This window comes from Onychostruthus taczanowskii, unplaced genomic scaffold (assembly GCF_017590055.1).
Source record: "Onychostruthus taczanowskii isolate IOZ18803 unplaced genomic scaffold, ASM1759005v1 scaffold31, whole genome shotgun sequence".
Taxonomy (NCBI): Eukaryota; Metazoa; Chordata; class Aves; order Passeriformes; family Passeridae; genus Onychostruthus; species Onychostruthus taczanowskii.
Window position 1 is genome coordinate 1,089,643 of NW_024500461.1, and position 23,374 is coordinate 1,113,016.

The 23,374-nt window shown below is 35.2% G+C and overlaps 1 protein-coding gene across 1 annotated transcript in view; it reads left to right on the forward strand.

The window, feature by feature from the left end:
- Positions 1–22,657, forward strand: part of OTOGL (otogelin like) — a 90,059-nt gene extending 67,402 nt beyond the window's left edge. The window contains exons 39-58 of the mRNA XM_041409739.1: positions 516–658; positions 1,287–1,310; positions 1,449–1,541; positions 2,162–2,351; positions 4,600–4,814; positions 5,883–6,024; positions 6,377–6,562; positions 7,083–7,295; positions 8,143–8,247; positions 8,563–8,670; positions 9,018–9,119; positions 10,406–10,510; positions 10,596–10,636; positions 11,598–11,661; positions 12,607–12,785; positions 13,133–13,241; positions 14,048–14,163; positions 15,777–15,822; positions 19,902–19,981; positions 22,457–22,657. Coding sequence (XP_041265673.1) covers positions 516–658; positions 1,287–1,310; positions 1,449–1,541; positions 2,162–2,351; positions 4,600–4,814; positions 5,883–6,024; positions 6,377–6,562; positions 7,083–7,295; positions 8,143–8,247; positions 8,563–8,670; positions 9,018–9,119; positions 10,406–10,510; positions 10,596–10,636; positions 11,598–11,661; positions 12,607–12,785; positions 13,133–13,241; positions 14,048–14,163; positions 15,777–15,822; positions 19,902–19,981; positions 22,457–22,657 — 2,462 coding nt within the window. The remainder of the gene's footprint in view (positions 1–515; positions 659–1,286; positions 1,311–1,448; positions 1,542–2,161; positions 2,352–4,599; positions 4,815–5,882; positions 6,025–6,376; positions 6,563–7,082; positions 7,296–8,142; positions 8,248–8,562; positions 8,671–9,017; positions 9,120–10,405; positions 10,511–10,595; positions 10,637–11,597; positions 11,662–12,606; positions 12,786–13,132; positions 13,242–14,047; positions 14,164–15,776; positions 15,823–19,901; positions 19,982–22,456) is intronic.
- The last annotated feature ends 717 nt before the right edge of the window (positions 22,658–23,374 follow it).

Below are 23,374 nucleotides of genomic sequence, written 5' to 3' on the forward strand. Positions count from 1 at the left end.
CATGCTTAGACACTGCAGAAACTGGCAGATGAGCCTGCCAGGGGAACAAAAAGGCTAAAGAGAAGTCATATTTAAAACCTTGCAGCATAAATGAAACCAATATTGCACTTTTTATTTTTTCAGTATAAGACAAATAGGTCCCTTGTCAGTATCTCAAAATAAAAAAAAGCATATATTTTATCTCACATCATGCAGATTCATTGACCTTGCCTGTAAAACACTGACTTAAGTAAAAATTTTCACCAATGTAAACATTTTTCCCTACCTTGGGCACACAGAAGCAGGTTAAGGTATTTCCAGAGTAAAGTAAACACTTAATTAGGCTTATGGCTCAGTATGTTGTCTGCAGAACAAGGTCATCTATCTATCTATCTATCTATCTATCTATCTATCTATCTATCTATCTATGAATGTATGTGCAAAAGCAAATAATGCTAGAACTGAACGTTTTTAGAAATAGAAATAGCCTGTATTCAGTTTTGTGGTAACCTCATTAAATGACAGTTCTTTTTTAGGTCAGTGTTCTGTACTGTCTGAACTAAGTGTTATTACATTTGATGGAAACAACATAGCCCTCTGTAATATGGCTTCCTATGTTTTAGTCAAGTTACCAGGAGAAATTATTGTTGCTCACATTGAAAAATGTCCTGCTAATCAGGTAAGGTTCTTGCATTTCTGCAATAATTATAATTGTTCCTTGAAATGTTGTGTTATAGGTTTGAAATTATGCAAAAATACGTCAATTAAAAGCCACACTCAAGGAAAAATACCAAGTTATTTAATTTTCAAGAAGCATGCTTAAAAATGCTGTCTAGATAAAAGAATTTTATCTTGAGTTAAATAGTAATTGTTGTGTTATAAGGAAATGGAAATGTAGGTTCCTTTTAAATTATCAGAGGTGGCATAACTTCTCAATATGCATGTCTCGTCCCAGGAGGCAACAGTCTTGCATTGTTTTAGATATTTTCTATTAAATTGCTCTCATTTCCTAGTAGCAGTCTAAAGGTGGGAATGCAGAACACATGTGCAGATGAGCTTTAGAAGACTGTAGTTTTAGTTCTAGCTTTAGTTCTTGAAGAAATATAATTTGAAAGGACCTTTCAGCATATGCACTACATTTGCTGGAAAGAATGTATTTTTTATTATTTATAATAAGATATATTTGTTTTATTATTTAGCTGATTGTAGAAGAACATTAAAGACAAAGAAAATGGTAACTAATTTTTGCTAAACAAAAATGCTGCCGATTATTATTGAACTTCTAATTTATGTTTAATGTTTTCCAGAGTGCAAATTCAATAAGAAAACTAGTAAGTACTTGCTTATTTTGCTGATTTTAAAATACATTAATAAAAAAAAAAATTAAGTAATATAGAAAATTACAATAGCACTGGCACAGAATTAGAAAAATAATAATAACTAAATTTCCTTGTCACTTTTCTTTCAAGGTGTCACCTGCAAACACTTCAGGGCTCTGTTTTAAGAAATTGAATGTCACAACACACACTTGTCAAATACTTATCAATCGTTTAGCAAGAAAAGTAAGTATATATCAACAGCATGTGAATTCTTAAAAAATAGCTGGAGAGCTGTTCTGTTGTAGAATGTGATAAATCACATTTAAAATAAAACACTACAGGATTAGCATTACTTTTGCAGATTAGGTTCCCAATAATTCGTGGTATACTAGAGGCAAAACAATTTACATTTCTGGTACCATGCTTCATTTAAATGTCATTTTTCCATGTCACTTTAAAGTTCTTTTGAGATTTCAATGAAGCTGCAAAAGCAGTTATGCCTGAGACTATACTTCCAGAAACCTGAGACCCCTAGAAGTGCTAAATGCTTAAGCTACTTTTCTTGCTAGTCACTAACAAGTCACAACAGATGACTTTCAATAATTAGAATGAGGTTTTGTTTCATCATAAGATATGTGATAAATAAGATTATTCTTTCCCTAATTACAAATTTTTTTTTCCCCATGCCTACTTAATTTGCAGTTTTTGGGACTGATGTGGGTGGGAAGCACTCTAATTTAAGCACTGTGACTGTTATATGTGACAGAGGCTGTTAAAATAGTATTTTTTTTTTAATAGAAAGACACATAAAATACATCATTGCAGTCTGGCTTTATCTCTAAAATGTGTTTGGTTTCTTTTAGGTAGTGGTGGATTCTGTAATTCAACCATTGCCATTTTCAAGAGAAGGACTGAGTATTCAGGACACTGGTGCAATGTATGTGGTTAATACCCCAGCTGGTTTTAGCATCAAGTGGGCTCATGTTACAGGCATCATAGATATACAGTATGGATTACACTCCAACGCAACCAGGAAGACAGAAGGACTTTGTGGTGAGGCCATGGGGGCAATTTTTTTCTTATTCAATAACTTCCCAATTGAAATTTGCAACTCCCTTTTGTGTCTGTGACCAGCTCTCCCTACAGCTCTTGTTGTGACCCTCATTAACTCTGCTGACAATCCTATGTGAGAGCCTGTGAAATACTATTAGTTAATTAATAATAAATTAATCATTCTGTTTGAAAGCACTGTGTGCTAATAAAGTACTTTCCAGAACAAGTAGTGATCAGCACATTGTATCTAAATAACTTCAAAAAAAGGTACTTGTTTCTTTTACTTATTTCTGCCTGTTTTAAGAGTTTTGCTGAAGCCAAGTAAAGAAAAATAAAATTTTTACTGAAGAAGTGGCTGCTAAAGAAGTTCAGGTAGTGATAGTATATTTCAGTGATTATGGAGACAAGAATAACTGTCTGATGTTAGCAGTGGCAGCTTATTGCTATGAAAATACTGACAGAACTTGTATCTTGGGAAGGGTCCAAGTCTTGTGAGGACAGTGAATTAAGAATCTGATTTTAGACCACTTGAGGCTGGGTCTAAGATCCAAAACTGTGCTGAGGTGTCTCAGTCTTGAATTACAGTGATAGTAAATGTAGCATGTTTCAAGCTTCCCTGAAGCATTTTTATAACTTTGCTGGTATAAATGATATGGAAAAGTGTAAGCAGGTGATTAAAATTAATTTTATAATAAATTTTCATTTTCTAGTAGTTTGTAATTTTATATAATCTACTTCATATTGAAGAGGAAAATTAACTTCTTATAGTCTTTTAAACTGCTTTTTGTTTTAAAAGCAAGCAAAGCAATTCAGATATGCTTTAAGTGTAAACATAAACAAACCAAGTCTTTAAAATCAATTGCTGTCTTCTGCTGGAACCAAAGGAAAGTTCTCCTAAATCTACTGAGAGAAGGTGAAGGCTGGCCCTGCACCTTTTCCCAGTATCATGCCATCTTCTCTATGTATACTGAACAAATGGGACAAGATGAGACCAAATGTAGAAAGAATTACATAATAGTTCCTCTTTGTGTCATGAGAAGATAAAAAGAGGAAGACTATGCAGACAAATCCAAATTTATCTTAAAATGTTGCACTACCTGATATTTTGCAGTAAAGTCGGAAGATTTCTTTAGTGCTTCTTTCCTGTCCTCTGCTGTTTGTTCCTGTCTGGGATTCTGCAGTCCTCTTCCTCTCATACCAGAAAAAGTTGTGGGATTATGTGGAAAATTTGCTTTATTTTTAAAGCTATATTGATTCTCCAGTTCTGTAGAGTGGCCTTACAAATTCTAATGCCAGCAGTTTGTGATCTGCAGCAAGAAGCAGAAGAGCTAAGAATACTGGAAAGTGGTGTTACTGTAAAGCACTTCTTATTTAAATTCCATCTTCTGTATTTCTCCATGCTGTCTGAAGGAATAATAGCCTGCCACACCAAGCTAGTCCAGTTCTAACAAAGGACCCTGGAGAGCATCAGACCGCAGGGCTGAAAACACAAGGGCAAGGGCTTAGGGTGTGTTTAACTGTGCAGAAGGAAAGTGAAAACAAGAGAGGAACTTTGTCTGATCAATTCCTGAGATGTAAAACTAGTATGAAGATTAACGTTTTGGCATTACTCACTTGTTATGTGCTTAAAGAGATAATGTATTTTAATTTATGTATCAATAGAATAATGAGTTCAGGTAGACAATGAATGCCAGGGGTCTGGGTAGGTAGTTTTTTACAGTGGTTTTGTATTAATAACTTGAGTAAGAACAACATTTTCTCTAAATAGAGCAATTTGTTCATCAAAAGATTCTGTTAGTAACTTCTTGCACTTAGAATGTTTGATTAAATCTCAATACTTTGTGAAATCATTGATGATGAACAGTTAATCTCAAAACCATCTATCATTGCTCCCAAGGAGCTGACTGCCATTGAGTAGAATGAGATCAGAATCTAGTGCCATGTCAGTGAATTTGATACACTCAACAGCACATTTTGGCAGCAGTTTTTCTCAAAAATTAATTGTGAAAGGTACAATGGGTTCTATTGTATGATCTACTTGTTTTACCAAGCCATTGAGCTGAGAACTAAAATGGCAAGCAGGAAGTTGGAACTACAGTGGACATACAGCTGCTTTAATTTATTTACTCAGGTGACTGAGTTTCACAGGTCACCCTGATGCAGTGTTGATGGTAACTTATCAGGTCGCTTTTCTTTCCCAAATGAAGGAATGTTTGTTCGTGCTTTGAATATGATGCTCTGTCCCCAGGGGTGTGTAACGGAGATCCTAGTGATGACCTGAAAATGCAAAACATGACCATAATTACAAATATGGAGGAAATTGAAATGTTCATTAAGAGCTGGGAAATTGAGAAATCACTTGATGTAACAACCAGGAGGCCAGTAAGAAACTGTACTGAAAATAACTGCACATACTGTATGGAACTGTTAAACAGAAGCATTTTCATCCCTTGTCACAAGAAAGTGAGTATGAGGATCAGAAAATTTGCAGGACCAAATCATATAGCAGTAGTATTATTAAGAAAAGAGTGACTGATACATGCACATTTTTGATGTTTTGCTTATTTTTATGATTTGACAATGGAATAGGTGTCTTTAACACCCCTGCCATGTTGTCCTTTGAAAACACACATCTATATTGATCCCTGTGCTATTATGCTGTTTTCTGAAATTACTTAATGGGTATTTCTCAAAGGGGACACACTGGATCATCATGTCAAGATAAACACATTCCAGAAATGTTTTTTTTTATTACATGCTTGATGTGGATCACTAGAACAGAAAGCCTCTTGCTTCTGCTCCACAGAACACCCATTAATGGAGTTGCAGACTTATTGGACTAAAGAAATTTCCAGTTAAAATATTTTCACATAGTCGATATTATTTTGAAATTTTGTAGCATTTCTTACAGAAATCATTATAATTTGCTTCTACAAATTGTATTTTCTAATGGGGATGTAGCTGTAGCATGCAACTATGGAGGTGGGTAGGCCTCTGTAGGTCACTAGAGGTGGGTAGTGCAGCAGAGCTGCTTTCCAGAACAGCAAATGAGGAAGCCCCAAACCTCTCAGGTCTGACTGACTTTTCTGACTTAATTAAAAATAAAAAGGATTAATTACTCAAGGGGCACTTTATTTCTGAGAGATAGGTTTGTAAAATAGGTCATCAGGTCCTACAGACACAGAAACAGAGTAAGAAGTAATTCATTCACAGCAGGATTGTATGGAAGGTATAGCAGCAATGTTTAGCAGAGATTGTTCACTTTTAGTTGACAGATCTATGCTGAAAAGTTCTTTAAAGTAGTGTGACAATCTCATTAGGAATGCATTCTCTGTCTACTGATCAGCATAAAAAATTCTGGCAGTTAAAGTTTTGCAGAATGAGTGTTCTGACAAAAAAAGATATTTTTAAATTTAGACACTGCTAGTGATTTTTTCCCCTTGTGGCTGTATTACTTCTCTTAATTCCTGATTTATTTTAGTTACAGGAAGTCCTTATGCTTGTTAATTCCCAATTTCAATATGTTCCTAGGTGTCACCACAGGAATTTTGTGAGAAGATGTGGATCAACAGTACTAATTTTTGGAACTATGAGTGTGATGCACTTTCTGCATATGTGGCTTTATGCAACAAGCACAGCATCTGCATTAAATGGAGGACACCTGATTACTGTTGTAAGCAGATAGCCATATTCTGTACCCTTATGTGGCTTTAGTGATGAGGTTTTTTAATGATTAAGTGCTTAGTGATAAGTTAAAATTATATTTCTTTCTATTATTCTTGTAAGTAACATCTCATTTTATCATAGCATTGGTAAACCAGGGTACAAGTTCTTAAGATGAGAATACATCTTTTAGTCATGAATGAATTTTAATCTCCATTGAATTATTTGCTTACCTAAAGTACTGTTTAAAGTATAAATGCATGCTTTCTGTGCTAACTCACTTGTTACTACTACCCATTTAACCAGTGAAATGCTGCTGAAAGTATACAGAAGCACTCGATGTCCTTTTTTATTCCTTGCAGCACTGAGCTGTCCTGAGGGCAAGGAATACCAGCCTTGTGTGCAACCCTGTGAAGCCAAGACATGCTTGAATAAATGGTTCTATGAAGATTCTCCCTGTTCCTATTTAAGGGAAGACTGTGTGTGTAAAAATGGCACCATTCTGCACAGAACAGACTCAGACCTCTGTATACCAGAAGAGAAATGTAGTAAGTACAGTAGGACAGAGTAGGTTTGCACTTATGATAGTCTTAACCACAGCTATATTAACAGTTCATGGCAAGAGATAAGCTTAAGTTCTGTGTCAGTCCTCAGCAAATATGAATCTGGTAAAGGTCCCTTCAACAGAGCCTAACATTACTCAAGATACAGCAGTTTGTGCTTTCAGTTCACTTGGCTTTAAGAGCCAGTGCTGATGTACCTCTGTTGGGGGAAAAGTGATGGCCATTCTTCTGTAGCTTCCAGTTCCCTTGAGAACTTAGGAAGGAATAACATAGGCAAGTTCTGTCTCTTGCCCTCACCCATTTTCACCCATAGAAAAGCATTTGTTCCTCTGGAGGTTTTGCGGTCATCAGGAAAAGGAAAGAATCCTTTCTTGGATTCTTTTACCATGATGTTATGCAGCTATATTATTTCATGCAATAATTTAATGCAAGTCATAGCTGCTTGTAGGAAATGGGAGCTGTCTGCTTGTTGAAGGGATAGAATGAGGGTTTTTTTCTCTTCCAGCATGTACAGATAATAAAGGACAACCCCGCTCTGCTGGGGAGATCTGGAATGGGTCCATGAGAGGGTGCTGCATGTTTGGCTGTTTAGAAAATGGAAGCATTATTGCTGTAGAACCTGAGTGCAGTGAGGATCCACCACCAGTCTGTGAAAGAGAAGGGGAAGTTCTACTCCATGTCATTGAAGAGAAAGCTTGTTGTCCCAAGAAAGTCTGTGGTATGTACCACACTTTTCTGTAGCAGAAATATAAAATAAGTGCTTTACATGCACAGGCAGCTGACAGACTTCAGATTCAGGGTAACATTTTTCAGAATTACTTTTCAAGTACTTGTGGCTGGTTGGGCCAGAAATTGAGGCTTCTATTCTTTATAAGAATTATTCACTGAAATTTTTTTTTTCTTAGAAGGCCACCAGTTAAACAAAACTTCTATTTAAAATTATTTTTTAAGCTCTTGCATGGAATTTAATAATAAATTGATTTATGCTCAATAACAGAAGTACCTTGGTATTTGGGAACTGTCAGAGATTGCTTGCTTTTCTTTCTGGTGTATTTTGGTGTGATGAGCAGTATCCTCTGATCTACTGCTGTTTCACAGAGGCTGTTTTTTTGGGAGCTGATCACTGAATACTAATACTCTGCCTAGCCATGGTTGTTAAGAAAAAGAATAAGCTTATTGCTCCTAAAACATTAAGCAAAATATACTAATTTCTTCATAATGTATTCAAGGAAGATTAGAACATATGGTCCAGCTGATGTGGTGCTTTTGCTTATTAGATTCTTGTAACCAATGCTGTATTGTCAATTTGCTCAAGAAATATCAGTGGGACATTATGCTGGCTCCATGCATAGGGAGCAGAGCAAGTAAATACCAGTTTGAAGAGGGATGTCACTGCTTGCTTGGGTTGAGCTCAAAAGTCTACATGATGGTCTAGAGTGAACTTTAAGCTGACTTGGGCTGCTCTTCTTTTGTGGATCTCTGTGTTAGATGGTATAAATAGCTTGAACTATAGGACTTGCACTAGTATCTGTTTAAAGACATCAAAATTGTTTTTTATCCCACAGAATGTAACATGTCGTTGTGTGGTGCCATTATTCCAGCATGCAAACCCAATGAAAAATTAGTGGTAGGCTACCACCCCCTGTCCTGCTGCCCACAGTACCGATGTGGTAAGGGAAATACAAAACCACAGTTAGTGGAAAGTTTCCATACTTGTATTATAGGTTGGAAGAGAATTTGCATTACAAGTTGTCTTGATTGTTAACAGAGTGAAACTGTAAATAGCACCAAGCAATGATGTATGTTTTTAAAACATTCTCTAGTATTTTTTTGTCTTTGTGTTTTGTGTCACTTCTGATTTACAGTCAATTTGGGTTACTTTATTTTACTTAGCATATGAAGAATATATTTTCTTTTTCTTTTTTATATTTCAATGACTGTTTCAATGACTCCTTTTAAAACAGTGTTTGTTCCACATCCTACAGAATGTGATCCTTCAGTTTGTTTTAATGCCTCCCAGCCTGACTGCAGAGAAGATCAGTTTATTGTTGAAGCAAAACAGGAAGATCCCTGTTGTTTCTCTCGTCTCTGTGGTAAGACATCTCTAATATTTTTATGGAGAGCTAAGGAATAGTCAAGTATTTACAAAACCAGTCTATAATGCTAGAATAAATAACTCAAGGCAGGAATTCTTGGAGTGAGACTTCACACAGATCTGGTGGACTGGAGCATTATTATCCTTGGGTTTGGGGATCTTTTTTTTTCCAACATAATTTTGAACATTATATTTGATTTAATATCCATAAAATCCTTAAAAGTTCTATTATCTGAGTAGCAAATGCAGTATTACTTTTTATATAGTTGATTAGATGGAATTCAAGTGTGCTAACTTTTTACTATTTTAACCTTTGTACATGCCTGGTTTTTTTTTTCAATTTAGTTTGTGAATCCTGTGTTGAACCTGTTCCCTTGTGTAGTGAAGGGGAAATTCTCACTGTAGACCTAAATACCATACACTACTGTTGTCCTCATTACTACTGTGGTGAGTGTAACTGCTGTGAATTTGATATGTCACCAAATTCAGTAAAAATGACAGTGTGTGGCTGTGCAGGGTTTTTTTAAAGCTTGGCAATTAGGGTGGGCTTTAGGTATAGACTAAGAGTTTGAAACGAGGGTGTAGAGGAACGAAATTTTACACAGATTCAAAGTTCTTGGTATGCCCAGTGGTGGTCTAACAAACCTAGTCAGTGGAGTCTGGAGAGGTTATTCAGTTCACCAGACAGAAATATGGTTATCTTCACAGTGATTTAAATACCAGTATATTAATGTGGCACTGAATCCCATCTTTGGAGTAGAAACATACAATTGTTCATATATTAAAACACATTTAATATACGAAAATGTGTTTTCCATTTCCAGCTTCCACGCTGGTTTTCCTCTGTTGTACTATTCACTAATGTTTCGGCAGTTGCTTTGCACTTTTAGCTCCTAGGGGAAGGAGTAGGCCAAGGATTTCAACTACTGCTGGGTTAACTACTCTTCAAACAATGAGCAGGCAGAAGAAAAATATTTGTAGTGTAACTTAGTCCTTTTCATGGTCTCATAAAACACATAAATTGTGCTATACATTTTTAAGTAACATCTACAAGTACAAATGCTTAATTTAGATTAACTTTCATCCTATTGCAGTCTTTCAGGATAATTTCACACAATTAAATTTACTTCCACTAAATTTGGAGTTTAGTAATTTTTTCTTCAGTTGTTTCTGTATTTTGGTCCTTTCCTTTTCCTAGCAGTTTTACCCAGGTGAAATTTTCTGCAAAAGCCTTTGGCATTTTTTTTTCCCCACTTCTGGCAGGGAGAAAGTTGGATCTTAGTGTGTGATCTTCTTTCACAGTCCCAGTAAGCTGCTTCTGATAAGGGAGGCAGTATTTTCTTATTAGCATCATACCTGGATGGCAGTTGCTCCCTCCAGCTACGTTACAGAAGTGCACTTTACAGTACATTTCAAGTTAATGTATCCCAAAGATTATGGTTTTAGTTGTCTTTGGTACTGGTTATTATCTTGAGTAACTCTAAAGTAGGAAGAATATTAAATGATTCCTGTTTGAAGTTCTCTGAAAATTTAAACATGTTCTAAGACAACTAAAATCACTTTTGAAAATTTCTGTTTAGTTTTTCATTCCAAGTGGAGTTCAGATGATTAAGAAATGCAATATATTTATATAAAATAATTTTATTTTAAAAATAGTTTATCAAAAGTAATGTAAGCTGGGAAACATGAAGGAATGTTGAATAAATTCTCATATGTCTTCTCCCCTCATTTAGTTTGTGATGAAAATCTTTGTTCTGAGCCTCCTATGATTTGCACAGATGACATGATACCTGTGAAGGAAAAAATACTTGGGCAATGTTGTCCAGAATGGCACTGTGGTAATTATTGCTTTATTCCTTAGTCACAACTGTTAACCAAAACTAACAGTTTAATTGATTAACACAGATTTCTTTATCTCCTCAGAATGTAGTTGTGAAAATGCTACCATGCTGACCTGTAAATTGGTAAGTGGTGTCTTTTAAACACTGTTAGTAATGGTGTTGAGCTGTCTTACTCCTGTCTTTTACACTCCTTGTTTCAGTTAGTGGCAAAGAGTGAATAGGGACAGGGTGGGATTTCCCTCCAGTCCCAGCTCAAGCATGTAATTCCAAGTGTCTGCATAATGTTCTCAAACATTTCTTGGAGAAATTTCAATTTGTGTGTTGTAAGGTGGAAAAAGAAAAAACAAAAAAACTGTAATTTTATCCTGTTCAGTGTTGACATGAAAAAATATGCAAGTAAGGCTTTCCACATAAATAATTCACATTTAAAATAATTAATGAGGTATGAGCTATATGATTATATGTATCATCTGAAGATATGTGTCATTTTTGTATTCATTTATGCTTTTGATTAAAATGATTTAACATTTTTGAATTTTGATGATATGAGAAGTCATTAATATTTTGCTCCTCACGTAGTTTTTCATAATAGGGACTGTGATCTGGAAAATAATTATGAGTGAATGTTCAAACTCCCATTAATACCATAGTGACCATATTTTCCATACTGAATGCCTGAAGTTTTTTCCTCATGTGAAGACAGCATAACATAAATTCTACTAAGGAATTTTAGATTTAAATAGCTTTCACCTATCTTTCGGAAGAAAATCCTTAGGAAGCAATCTTTTGCTAATATATTTATTATAGAAATAACTTTGCATCTCAGGAAAAAAATGCTGTTTATTGACTGTTATTCTATGCATCTCTACAGAAAATGAAGTGCTGTTTTCTGTTTTAAGAGATAAATACACTGAATAACTCTGAATATGCTACTGTTTCTTGAGTACATTGCAATTTTCCTCTTTTATGAAACCAGGGGTGGAAGTGATGAAAGAAATATTTTACATTTTAAGGGAAAAATTGTCTGTGTAGCACTACATTTAATTGTTCATGACTTTGCAAACTTTTATCTTTCTGTACTCAGGGAGAAGTTAAAAAAATAGATAGCAGTGTTTCCAGTGCTTGTGGATGCACTCACTACATTTGTGGTAACTTTTTATATTCCTCATTGTTGTGTTTTATTTTTTAGCTAAAAAGGTGTGCAAAGAAAGTAGAACTAAGGTCATTGCCACCTCCTCAAATGTAAACACTCTTTTATCTTAATTTGATGTGAGTCTATCTAGTTATGCAATGATGCTCTCTTTTCTGAATATGGTGCTTTACCTGCTATCCCGTCCATTTTGTGTCTGTTTTGGCAGAGTGTGGGAGTGTTGTAGAACTGCCCATGCTTTCAGAGTCAGGTACAGTCTCTCTGGTGAGAGACAAGTAGAAACAGGCTGTGAACGGTAGCTGAGTGTGAGCAGGGCAGCTGCTCCTAGTCTGCTTCCAACACTAATGAGACAACATCTTGCACATAGCAACAGACCTGTTCAGCCAGCACAAGAGGAGGTAGCCACCCTCGAGATCAGAGCTCTGCTCCCTTCCCTCACTCAGCTACCCATGCAGAGTAGATTTCAGCTGCACTGTGCATGGGGGTGCAGAGGAAAGCTGCAGTCCTGGCAGCAGCCCAGGCTGAACTGCCTCCAAAAGCCAAGCACATAGTTATGGTACAGCTCGAACAGATTACTGGACCACAGGTACTTGCAGACAGAGTAGATTAATTGACAAAAATGCTACATTTTGTGATGTGCAGAGTAGCTGAATGTTAAATATTAGAACACTTTTAAAAGAAGAATAGCAGACTTTTTTTACTTCCATAGTAGGAACACTATCAATTTTAGGCAGTTTTGCATTTTGCAGCATTTTCTAAAACTGAATTATCATTCCTCCCACTCTTGTTTGGTAACTAAAACCACAAACCAATCAAATCTAAAAAACAGAATACTTTTTCAGTGAATAGGAATTTGCCCTACTTCTGTCTTACCAGTGGTTCTGTTCATTTGTTTCATGATTCTTTTTTCGTCTCTGGTAGCATCTATTTCTTTTGGTTTTAGAGAAGGATGATGTGTGCATCTTCCAAGAGGTCACAGTACTGAATCCTGGACAGTCAGTGATTCAGTACTTGGATGGAGACCTTTGTTACACTGTACAGTGTTTACAAGAAAAAGATCAGAACACAGGCTACAATGCCATGCATTTCACAATGATGAACTGCTCCCAGCAATGTGAAGCAGTGAGTATTCTTAAAATATAGGAATGATGCAATTTGTGAACACAACTACACAATGAGGATAAAAGTTTTAGTGAAGAATTTTGCTAGTCCTGTTTACTCATCAAGAACTTGAGAATTTAGCAGTGATGATGTGTATCTTGTGTCTACACAATTATTTTGAGAGGAAGTTTCTAGCAACCTATGTAAACAAATCTAACTGTCTGTCCATCCATCCATCCATCCATCCATCCATCCATCCATCCATCCATTGTTTTCCTTGGTGTTTTTAGTTTCAGAAACCAAAGAATTTCCATATAATGTGTGTTTGAAAAGTACTAGTTTGTCTATTTCCTTTCCTTTCTTTCCAGCATCAAGTATATATTCCTTCCTTCAGTCACCAGACTTGTTGTGGTACATGTCAAAACGTGTCCTGCTCTTTTCATACAGAGAATGGAACAATGATTTTGTATGAGGTGGGTGTCTCTGAACAGAGATAAGAAGTAATGAAACAAAGGAGTCTGACAGGCATTTCTTAGTTAACTCATGCTGTCATTCTTGCTTCATGCCTCCTTATTGCTGGTTACATGCTTAGAGACTGTTTATGATGTATGATTGGAAATGAGTGTGTTTTTATAAAGACCTGCCATTTCACACATGTAAATGGCTTATAGCTTGTAATATTTCCTGCAAAGATCTGCAAATACCATCATTTATTTAAGGCTGGATATGCTCTAACAACAGAGCATGGTTCAAATTGTAACTCTACAGTATGTACTATGATTTAGATGTGTTGAGATCTTCTAAGCCTGCATCAGGACATGTATGTCTCCTTCTTCTGAGGGCCACTCTTCTCTTCTTGCTGGTTACTACAGGAAGGTAAAGTGCAAATTGAGGTTCTGGGGTTCAGGCTCTTCATGGTGTGTTCCAGCATCCACATGCACAGAAATTTAGATGTGGCCATGACTTGGTTCACACTTCCAATTCATTTCAGAGCAAAAGAAATTACTGAAGTGGCACAAAGTCCTTTCATGCTGCAGTAGGGTGCCCATGCTCAGCAGCATGCTCAGCATGGAAAGTAGAGCCATGGCTCCAGGGAGGAGTAGCCTCTGGTAGTTAGAGGATGGTCTTTCTTTCTTGCCACCTACAGGTGGTCAGCAGCAGAGTTTCCACTCCAGTAGGTGTTACAGCATGTGTGCACTACTTTTATAGACATTTCAGGTTGGAGATAAAGCTGAAATGTTTTGGCTTTCCTAACAAAGGCTTTGTTTTATATATTCAGGAAGGAAGCACCTGGACCTCCAACTGTACCAACTACAAATGTGTAAAGACCGCTGCAGGGGCTATTGTACTGGGGTCAAGTGTTGTCTGCCCCCCATTTAATGACACTGAGTGTACAAAGGTTTGTACTTTGAGTAAGGTAAGTGACAATAATTGCTCTGGAATTTGGTTTACACTCCACAATGCAGGCAAACTTCATGCACTTTCTTTAAATTAAAAAAAGTGGTAAGTAAAAACATGTAAACGAGCAATTTGCAGTCAGTTCCTATACTCCTGTTTTCTTTCAAACTAACAAAGTATCTGTGAGGAGTGTAAAAGTTTGGCTTGGGTATTGTTGATGACTGCTTTTAGAATATTGTGGCATTGGAATCATGTTTGACATACCACCATAAAAAGTGCTATCACTATGTCTTACCTTATTTTGGAATAATAATTTGCCAAGTTCATAGAACACACACAATAAATGAATCAGATCAATAAATCCAAAAATGATCCATATAAATGTCAGCTATATTAAAAAGCCTTTAAGTTGTGCAATGATTAGGGAGATGACCGAGTATATATATAAATTTTATTAGCTCTTAAACTAAAATTTGTGTAACCTAACAAAAAAATATCCAGGGTATCTACCTACATCGTATATTTCAAAGTATAAAGGTGGCATATCCATATAAACTGCTTTGAAGAAAATGTATTCTTAACAAAGATTGCATATTGTTTACAGTTTAATTTCTAATTTAATAATTCTCTAAATTTATAATACTTATAACATTTTACACTTGCAGTATATTATATATTTAATATGAGCTACAAATCATAGTAAATATGTATGTAGAAAGGGTAAGTACCACTGCTGCCTTGACTACAGGTTATGCATTTAGTACTAGTCCTACTTATCCCTTCCAGTTGTTTAAAAAAGTTCCTATTTCTTCCAGTCCAGAAGAAGGTATTCTATTTAAAAATAATGCCTGTACTACTTTGAGTTAATGCTTCAGTTTCTTCCTTGGAACCATTCTGACACCATCTATTAGGTTAATATTTTTAAGAATGGAGCCCTAAAATTGACTTTCTGAATCAGTCTGACCTGTTTTTGAGAGATGCAGAGCATAGGCTTGAGCCAGTAGCTGAGAAGAAAACTTTTGTCACAGGCATTTTGGGATAATTCAGGAATATCTCAGTTTAAGTGCTCTTTTAAGAAGTTCTTGAACAACTTATTCAATGTAAGGAGGTAAAAAATATACGCTTGCATAAAAAGATAGAAGCTGAAAAGTAAAGATAGAAGTTGTCTTTTGTTTGTTGTTATCCTAAGATAATACCAGGAATAGACAGCATCTATTTACCTTCTGTAGTCTGCTTGATATGCAGATCTGGGCTACTCACACGAATTTTTGAAACTATCCTGATAAATCTCCATGGTGGGGAAATAGATGGTAATAGATTATATAAAAAACATGCTTATAGAAACTAAGTGAATTCTTCAAAGGAAACTAGATCAGATGCCAGCTGAACACAATTGAACTTGTCATCAGTGATGAGTTCATTTTCAGTTTCAAAGGCTGTAGAGAATTTGTGAAACAAACCCTCAGCTGATACATATCTGTGTAATTCTGTTGATTTCAGTGGTGCTACTTTGTATTAGCTTGACATCTTTAAAATGTGGAATGTGTTGAGATACAATTTCCCTTTGCATGGGGCCCAGACTTTTTTTGCTATATTCTTCTTTTATTTTCCTAGAATGGAGGAATTGTGCAGACGTATAATGATGGCTGCTGCAAGACCTGTAAGTGATGAGAACTGCAATATGTGCTAGTTTAGCTTTGGTTTTGAGGGCTTATTTTTTTAACCTCTGTTGCTGGGACATGAAGAGGGAAAAAGCATGCAGTTCCCCCTACAAATCTCGTAAAAATGTTGTAGTTACCTAACAACTCTTAAAAGATCTTGCTTAATTTGGCTGCTGACTTGGTGATTTTTAACATTATTGTTCTGGAGTATAATCAAATCTCTCCAAGTATAACCCATGGAAGATTAAAACGGTCTCAATTAAAACATTCTCTTAAGTTGGCTCTCAAATAGTGCCTATATGGTCTTCACCTTAAAAGACAAAAATTTTCCTCTTAAAAGTGATTCTTGATTCAATGATATTTTGCAATGCATCTTCAAACTTAGCAGTTAATTCTGTATCCCTAGCATGTAGTTTCTAGGTTCAAAATACTGGAATGTTTTTTCATAAATCCCAAATGAGGAAAAATTAGAGAAATACTGATGATAGCAATGCTTATATAAAAGCAGCCTTTTAATATCTGGTAATGCATTCACTGTTTCTGTGTGTAACTTTAAATTAAGATTAAATGTGACTCAAACTGATATAAAGGTTTCACAATTTATGCAATTTTCAAAATAGATTGAGAACAAACTAGTTTTCTTTGCAGTTTTGAGTAGAATAATTTTTATTATCTACTTTTATAATTATATGTGTGTGTATATATATGTTTATGTTTTTTAAAACTAATTCTGTAGAGCAAGGGCATGTTCAACATTACAGAAAATCTTGACTCTCTGTTTTGGCCTTTTTTGTGTTCTACATTAGAGTAAAAGAAAATTCATCTTTGGAATTTTTGTATACAAACCTTTACATAATATTATTGAATAGCAACTTGCAGACTTATAACCATATATTGCACAGTTATTATGTAAAACAGAAGTGCAATATATTGAATGTAATTTGGAGAAATAAGGGGAAGTAGTGATATTTATAAAATGCATAAAATGCAGAACAAAACAAAGTTTCCAGGCTATGTGAGTCTTAGAAAGGAAACTGCAAATATTGTTGTTCCATTGAAACGAAAACATGGAAAATTAAAGTTATTTTAATGAAACAGAATATGTTTTATTATTGAGAATCACCATAGAGGAGTAGCACACCAGAATTTTACTAAAATCTTACTAATCCATAATCTTTTATCTCATGAGATAAACTGTGTGGAAAAAAATAAATCTGCGAAGATTTATAATTTTGGCCATATTCTGTGGCCTCCGGAAAGGCATTGTTATACTTCAGAAATACTTGCTCAGGTGGCTGCTAAAACTGCCAGATATCATTCATACAATTAGATGCTATTTTATTTTTATTTTGTTTTATTTTTAACTAAAAGCATGTGCCCTGTGGTGAAGCAGTTAAGATAAGAGTACTTATAAGTAGAGCTTGCAACACATTGGGATTTTAATGGGAGCAAATAACTTTTCTGAAAGAGCTTGATTTAATGCATGCAAAGTGAGTGCATATATTTAATTCTTACCTTGCCATAGACAGACTAATTCCAAAAGTTTGGTTTAAAAGTAAGCATTCCAGTTTTGTGTTAACCAGGAGAGCTATAAAGTATAGGCCATCTTTAGTGAGACTTGAAGCAGCTGCAGAGTTCCTAAATTGTAGAAGACTAACAGGAAAGCTCATAATCTTTTGCTAAAAGAAAAAAAGCAGTTGGCAGTGTAAGAATTAATGAAGTATCATTTATACAGAAATGTTTTTATTTCATGAGAATCTTCTATTCCTAATGATTCTGCCAGGTTCTGGATTGGGTCTATTACCCTTTGCCATTAGCCCAGTAGTGCCTACTGATAGTATTAATTGTGAACCAGGTATTATTTTTAATAATGTATTTTCCTTTTTTTTTTTTTTCTTTTAATAATGTAAGCACTGCTTGATATATGTGTCACTGATGCCATCATTACTGGATATTACCATGCAGTTAATGGTTCTGGGCCTGATACTGAGAGATGCTGATCCTCTGCTGGCCTCCCAGATCAGTGGTTTTCTAAAGCCTGGTTAAGATTCACTGCTCAGCACCTGTCAGAATTAGGTTCATCCATTTCTGGTATATGCTGTTGGTTATTCCTGCTGCTCATTGTTGAAATTGGTTTTATCACAAATTACTGTACAGGGTAGTTTTAATAAGAAATGTTACTTTAAAAAATCATAATTCTGAAAACTGTTACCAAGAGGTACTAAATCTGATCCCAGGTCTCTAAATTTAATGATAGAAGTCTTTTTCCCTTAAAATAGACCAATAGTGTGTGTTACTGTCTGGTCTCACCTTTGCAGATATGGATTTATGCTGTATTTCTTCTTTGTCACAAATAATAAGTTTTACAGAGTTACAAAAGTATGGAGGGCAGGGGTGGGGAGGGGGACACAACACATACAATTACAACCCCATAGCAATACACACTTTTTGTACCAGATATTACAGAATGTTAGAGAATTGTTGCAGTACACTCATAATTCTTTGCTTTTTAGGATAGATGAGTCACAAAAACTCCTTCCTCAAATAAGGAGTGAGAAAACAAAGCACATCTGATAGTGAAATGCAGATCTTTACAGTTCAAGGCTAGAGAGAGGAAAGTATAGCAGCAGAGCTTTCATAAGGCATCTGCACTCTATATGCTGAAATGTTAGATATACGTCTCTATATGACTTGTAGCAGTACAAAGATTGCACTGTCTACATATAACCTGGCAAGCACTTTCAGATTCAAACATCACAGAAATTTTTTAAGTGTTTCCGAGGAAGGAAAAGCGGGATGTTACAATCTAGCAACTTCTCTCATACAGTGATCTGCTAGTTCAGTAACAGAATTTTGTTTGATTCTTTAATGCACCTGTTAAAATCTAGCTGTACTCTGCAGGCAACTTAAATTTTCAGTACCTAATGGGGCTGTGGTTGCAGAATATCTTGGTTACTCAGAGATCATTTATATTATAAAAGTGGTCTCAAGCTTCTGGGGAATGGAAGAGTTGTTTTTCTGTACACCTGACCTTGAAGGAAGGTCAAGAGACTACTGAATAGTGCCTATTATTTTATGTGCTGTATGTCCAGAATGGTTACACAGCAAAACTGATCATTTTTCAGGGTAGTAGATAAGGAGATCTAAATAACTGCTGTTACACAAATAGCAATAATGGTCTGATGCAGAGTGAAGCATGAAAAATTACGTGTTTACTTGTTTCAGTATTGTATTATGACATTTACTATGTTAAAAAAATGGCTTTTCATTGTACAGCTTTATTTAAAAAAAAAAAAAAAAAAACAAACAAACAAAAACCAAAACCCCATAACTTCCTATAAATATCTCCAAGACTGAATATAAAAATTCAGTATTTCCCTCATCCTAGATCTGTAGGCTGACCTCATGTGCTACATGCTTCAGATCTGGTGATAAAAAGTGCACCATATTTAGCAAATAAATGCATGTCTTTCTTTCAAATCTTCCTAAAAGGACATATTTCTCAAAAATACATTGAAAGAATATAATTATATATAATTTTTAGTCACGAAAAATAGCATGAAGATTGTAACCACATTCACACCTTCGCCTTCTTAGGTGTTAAGTTTTGATAATTTTTTAAAGGGCAGGATCAAAATCCTATTTGCATTCAACATTCCCAATAAAACAGAATTAATTCTAATACTAATAAAAATTACTTAATGCATTTTTCTAATTGAAGTTTTCTATTGCTTATATTTCTCTTGCCACACGTGCAATTTAAAAACATATTCATAGTATAATAGTTTATAGTTTTATAAATTATGAAGCATATTTATAGTTTAATGTTTAAAAAATGTGTATATCTTATTTGGGGCATTTGATGCTCATATGTGCCACCTAAAAATAAGTAATACTGCACAGCACCTATGTATTAATATATTTGAAAAGAAAATTATGGAAGTAATAATTTCTGTGTGTACATTAATGAAAACAAAGTATGAATATTTAAATTATGTTAATATCTTTAATTTTTTAAAGAAGCAAATACACTACAGCAGATGTATTGATTCAGTATGCATTTTTTGTATTTTATCAGGCAAAAAGGAAGAAAGGATTTGCCAGAAAATGACCATCAGGACAACCATAAGAAAAAACGACTGCATAAGTCAAAGTCCGGTAAGCATAAAATTTCAGTGCTGGGCCCATGGCATGCCAAGCCAAGCATTAGAAAGTTGGTTACAGCTAACAATAAGCAACAAAAAACGCTGCTTTTTTCTCCAAAGCAGACCCTTGACTGCATTGGAACGTTATCCTACCATAAATGGAGTAAAAGTAGCTATTTCTATTACTGAAAGACTGAGCCCTCCTACCTGGAGAAACACCAGGCTTCAAATTAAAAATAATGACTATAATTACTTTAGCTAATGATGGCACTGGACCCATTAGCATGAAATAATATCCTGCTCTAAAAGAGGAGCAGAAATGTTTCAACTTAAAATGTGATGAAACTGCTGCATTCCTCTTTGAAGACCTTTATGCTCTCTGTCTTCTCCCTCACATAGCATGGGTTTCCATATCACAAATTCCTAGCATCATTTATTTATGGGTCTGCTTAAAACATCTAATTTCTCAGCTTTGGTGTGGCCCCATCTACAGACCCAAAGAAATTTCTGAGCAGCAAATGTGCTCCTCCTGTAGCACTTGAAAGGGAAGAAATTGACAAAGTATCTTAAGACTTCCAAAAGGCCTCTGGCAAGTTTACTTTGGAGAACCTAAGCAGACATTAGGGAAGAGGCAAAATGTCATCACATGTTAAAAGCCATCCTGATAGAAGGTCAATGGTGACATGTTCAGATTTTAATTGTAGGAGTCCCTGGCGTATTTATTTGGTTTTAGAAGGACTGATAATGAGTGAGTATAAATATATAAATGAAATTAGAGTAATTTGCCATAGTTAAGAGATGGGTCTGGAGAGCTTCAGTGTTACTTCAAAAAACTAGGGTAAAAGACAGTAATACAACAAAATAAAGACATGGTATTGTCTTTATTTTGTACTAAATAAAGAATATTAAAAAGAAAGATTTAGTCAAGCCTTATAGGTTTTTTTAAGCCAGGTGAAAAGATCCTTGCCCTTTCATCCAGTTATATGACAAGCTCTGCTCTCCTGCAAAAAGGGTAAAAGCTATGGCATTTAAGCAAATGGATAGGCAGTGGAAACAAGCTCATTCTAGTGTCTTATATGAATCAGTGCTGCAGTATGAGAGAGGACTCTGTTCAGCTGTGGTCCCTCTACGTTTCTGCAGAACGAAAATGTTCAGAGAGGAGCAGCAAGAATGTTGGCCAGATCATGTCTTGAATAGTACATCAAATGAAGCCTTCCTTTTCATCTTTCTGTTGTAAACTCTTTATCTTCCCTCTCTACCCACCTTCCAAAAACACCTGCCATCATCCCACCTTTATTAGAGCCCCCTTTTCCCAGTATCTCCTTGTTTCCAATTTCCTCGGTGGCTGAACATTCTTTACACAGTCCAGATTCCCTTATCCTTCCCACAGAAATACCTCCAGATTTTCATGTCCTTGTACCATTAACTCCTTCTCCTCTCCTCTCCTCTCCAGCTCCCCCACTGGCACTCTTTTTCCATCATGTGATTTTGGCCCATCAAATGGTGGTATCTGATGTGACTGGCTGGGAACTACATGTGTGTTCTTGGCCAGACTACTGCTGTCAAACTTTGGATAGGGCTGAGCTTGATAATATTTTATAATTAATAACTGAGATTGCTAGTGCTTAAGAAAAAGTCTGCCAAATCTCAGGAAATTTCAAAATTATAAGAGTAATCGTTTTGTCCAATTTGTATGGGTATGAGAGGTTTTATCACAGGCATGGAAGGGAGTAGCTCAAAGCATCTTTCATATGGCCCACCTGCAGATGAAATCAGATTTCTTCTGTCACAAAGAGAACTAGACCTTGTATAGCCATCCTTGATTTCCCAGCATTTGAACTCTGTTAAGTTTAATTAAAAAGTGTGGGTTTTTTTCTGTCAACATATCAGCCAAGAAAATTCTTCATGTAATGTAACAGTGAGATAAAGCTTTGCTCTGATGAAGTCAAGAGCACAAGTAATTTTCTTGATAGTCTGTGCCCTAGCTGGTTTGTTACTGCATGTACTTTTTGGGTATATTTCTTTGAGTGATAATGCAGCCTTCAGTCACAAACAGTAAAAATAAGAAAGGGAAAAGCTTTTGCACTGATATGCTTTTCCCTTTCAAGGATAAAGATAAACTTCCCTTCATTTTACTGAGAAGAATTTAACTTTTTATCAGTGAACATGAAAAGGACATGGATTCAGCTGTGCTGTTCCAAAGTTATTAATTTGTAAATGGGGATTAAATTTTGGTATCCATAGCACAAGGCTGAAACAAAACACATGATTAAACAATAAAGAAAAGTTTAATTAAAAATATTTTGAATGTAGTTAAACTTAGAATGAATGAATTTTAGAAGATGAAATAATTTTTAAGACCAGAGTCTTTTTCAAATGTAAAAGTGAGTTTTAATCACAAAGAAGTTTGAAATGTAATATTTTTATAATAAAAATTGAGACTTATAGTTTTAATTCTTATTCTTATTTTCTTCTATTTTACTCATAGGTAAATGTGGCTTCGTGTGATGGAAAATGCCCATCTGCAACAATTTTCAATGTCAATATTGATAGCCATCTAAGATTCTGTAAATGTTGTCGAGAAATTGGAACACGAGTTGTGACTGTGCCCCTGCGCTGCTCGGGAAACGGCACCGAAATCCTGTATGTCATTCAAGAGCCCATAGACTGCTCATGCCAGTGGAACTGAACGTTGCTGTGGACATGATTTAGCTTTCACCAGACACAGTTTTTTGTCATGGATGGGTATAGTATTCTTCAGGGAAATAGAAAAGGCATCAGTTATGCTTTATAATGTAACTTTTCCCAAATTTAGCAAAGATGTTGTTTGTTCTTCAAATTGTCCTTGAAAATATTGGCAAGAATAGAAAAAAAAACATAAATCCTTTTGAACAAGATCTAGTTGATCCGTCATTTATTTCTACTCAATGGCTTTCTGATGAGGTGGTAAAAAAAGCTGGTTAGTATTTCCATGTTTTAAAATTTTGGATCGTGGCTACCTATCGAAGTTGAAAATATCTCAAACTATGTATTTCTCAGTGGTTCATTTACTTAGAGGCCTCCGCTTGAAAACCATCACCAGTTCTATGTTTAAATGGGAAAGAAGAATATTAGGATTTTGAAAATGACTGAATTAATTTATTTTAAACATAGTGGGTTCAAGTGTAACATTTTTTACCTTGCTCAAAAATCCATCTTTTGTCCAGCAAGCTGTTGTCAATGATTGGATTCTGCTTACACTGTAAGTCACTGAGAAACAACATGACTGTAATCTGTAAGTACTTGTAGGAAACCTCCGGAGAATATAGCAGAATCATAATATCTTGAAACCTTAGACATATTTAATTTTTATGTCTATTATAAATACAAAGCATGACCAGGTAAAGGGTGAAGAGTGATAGCTTTT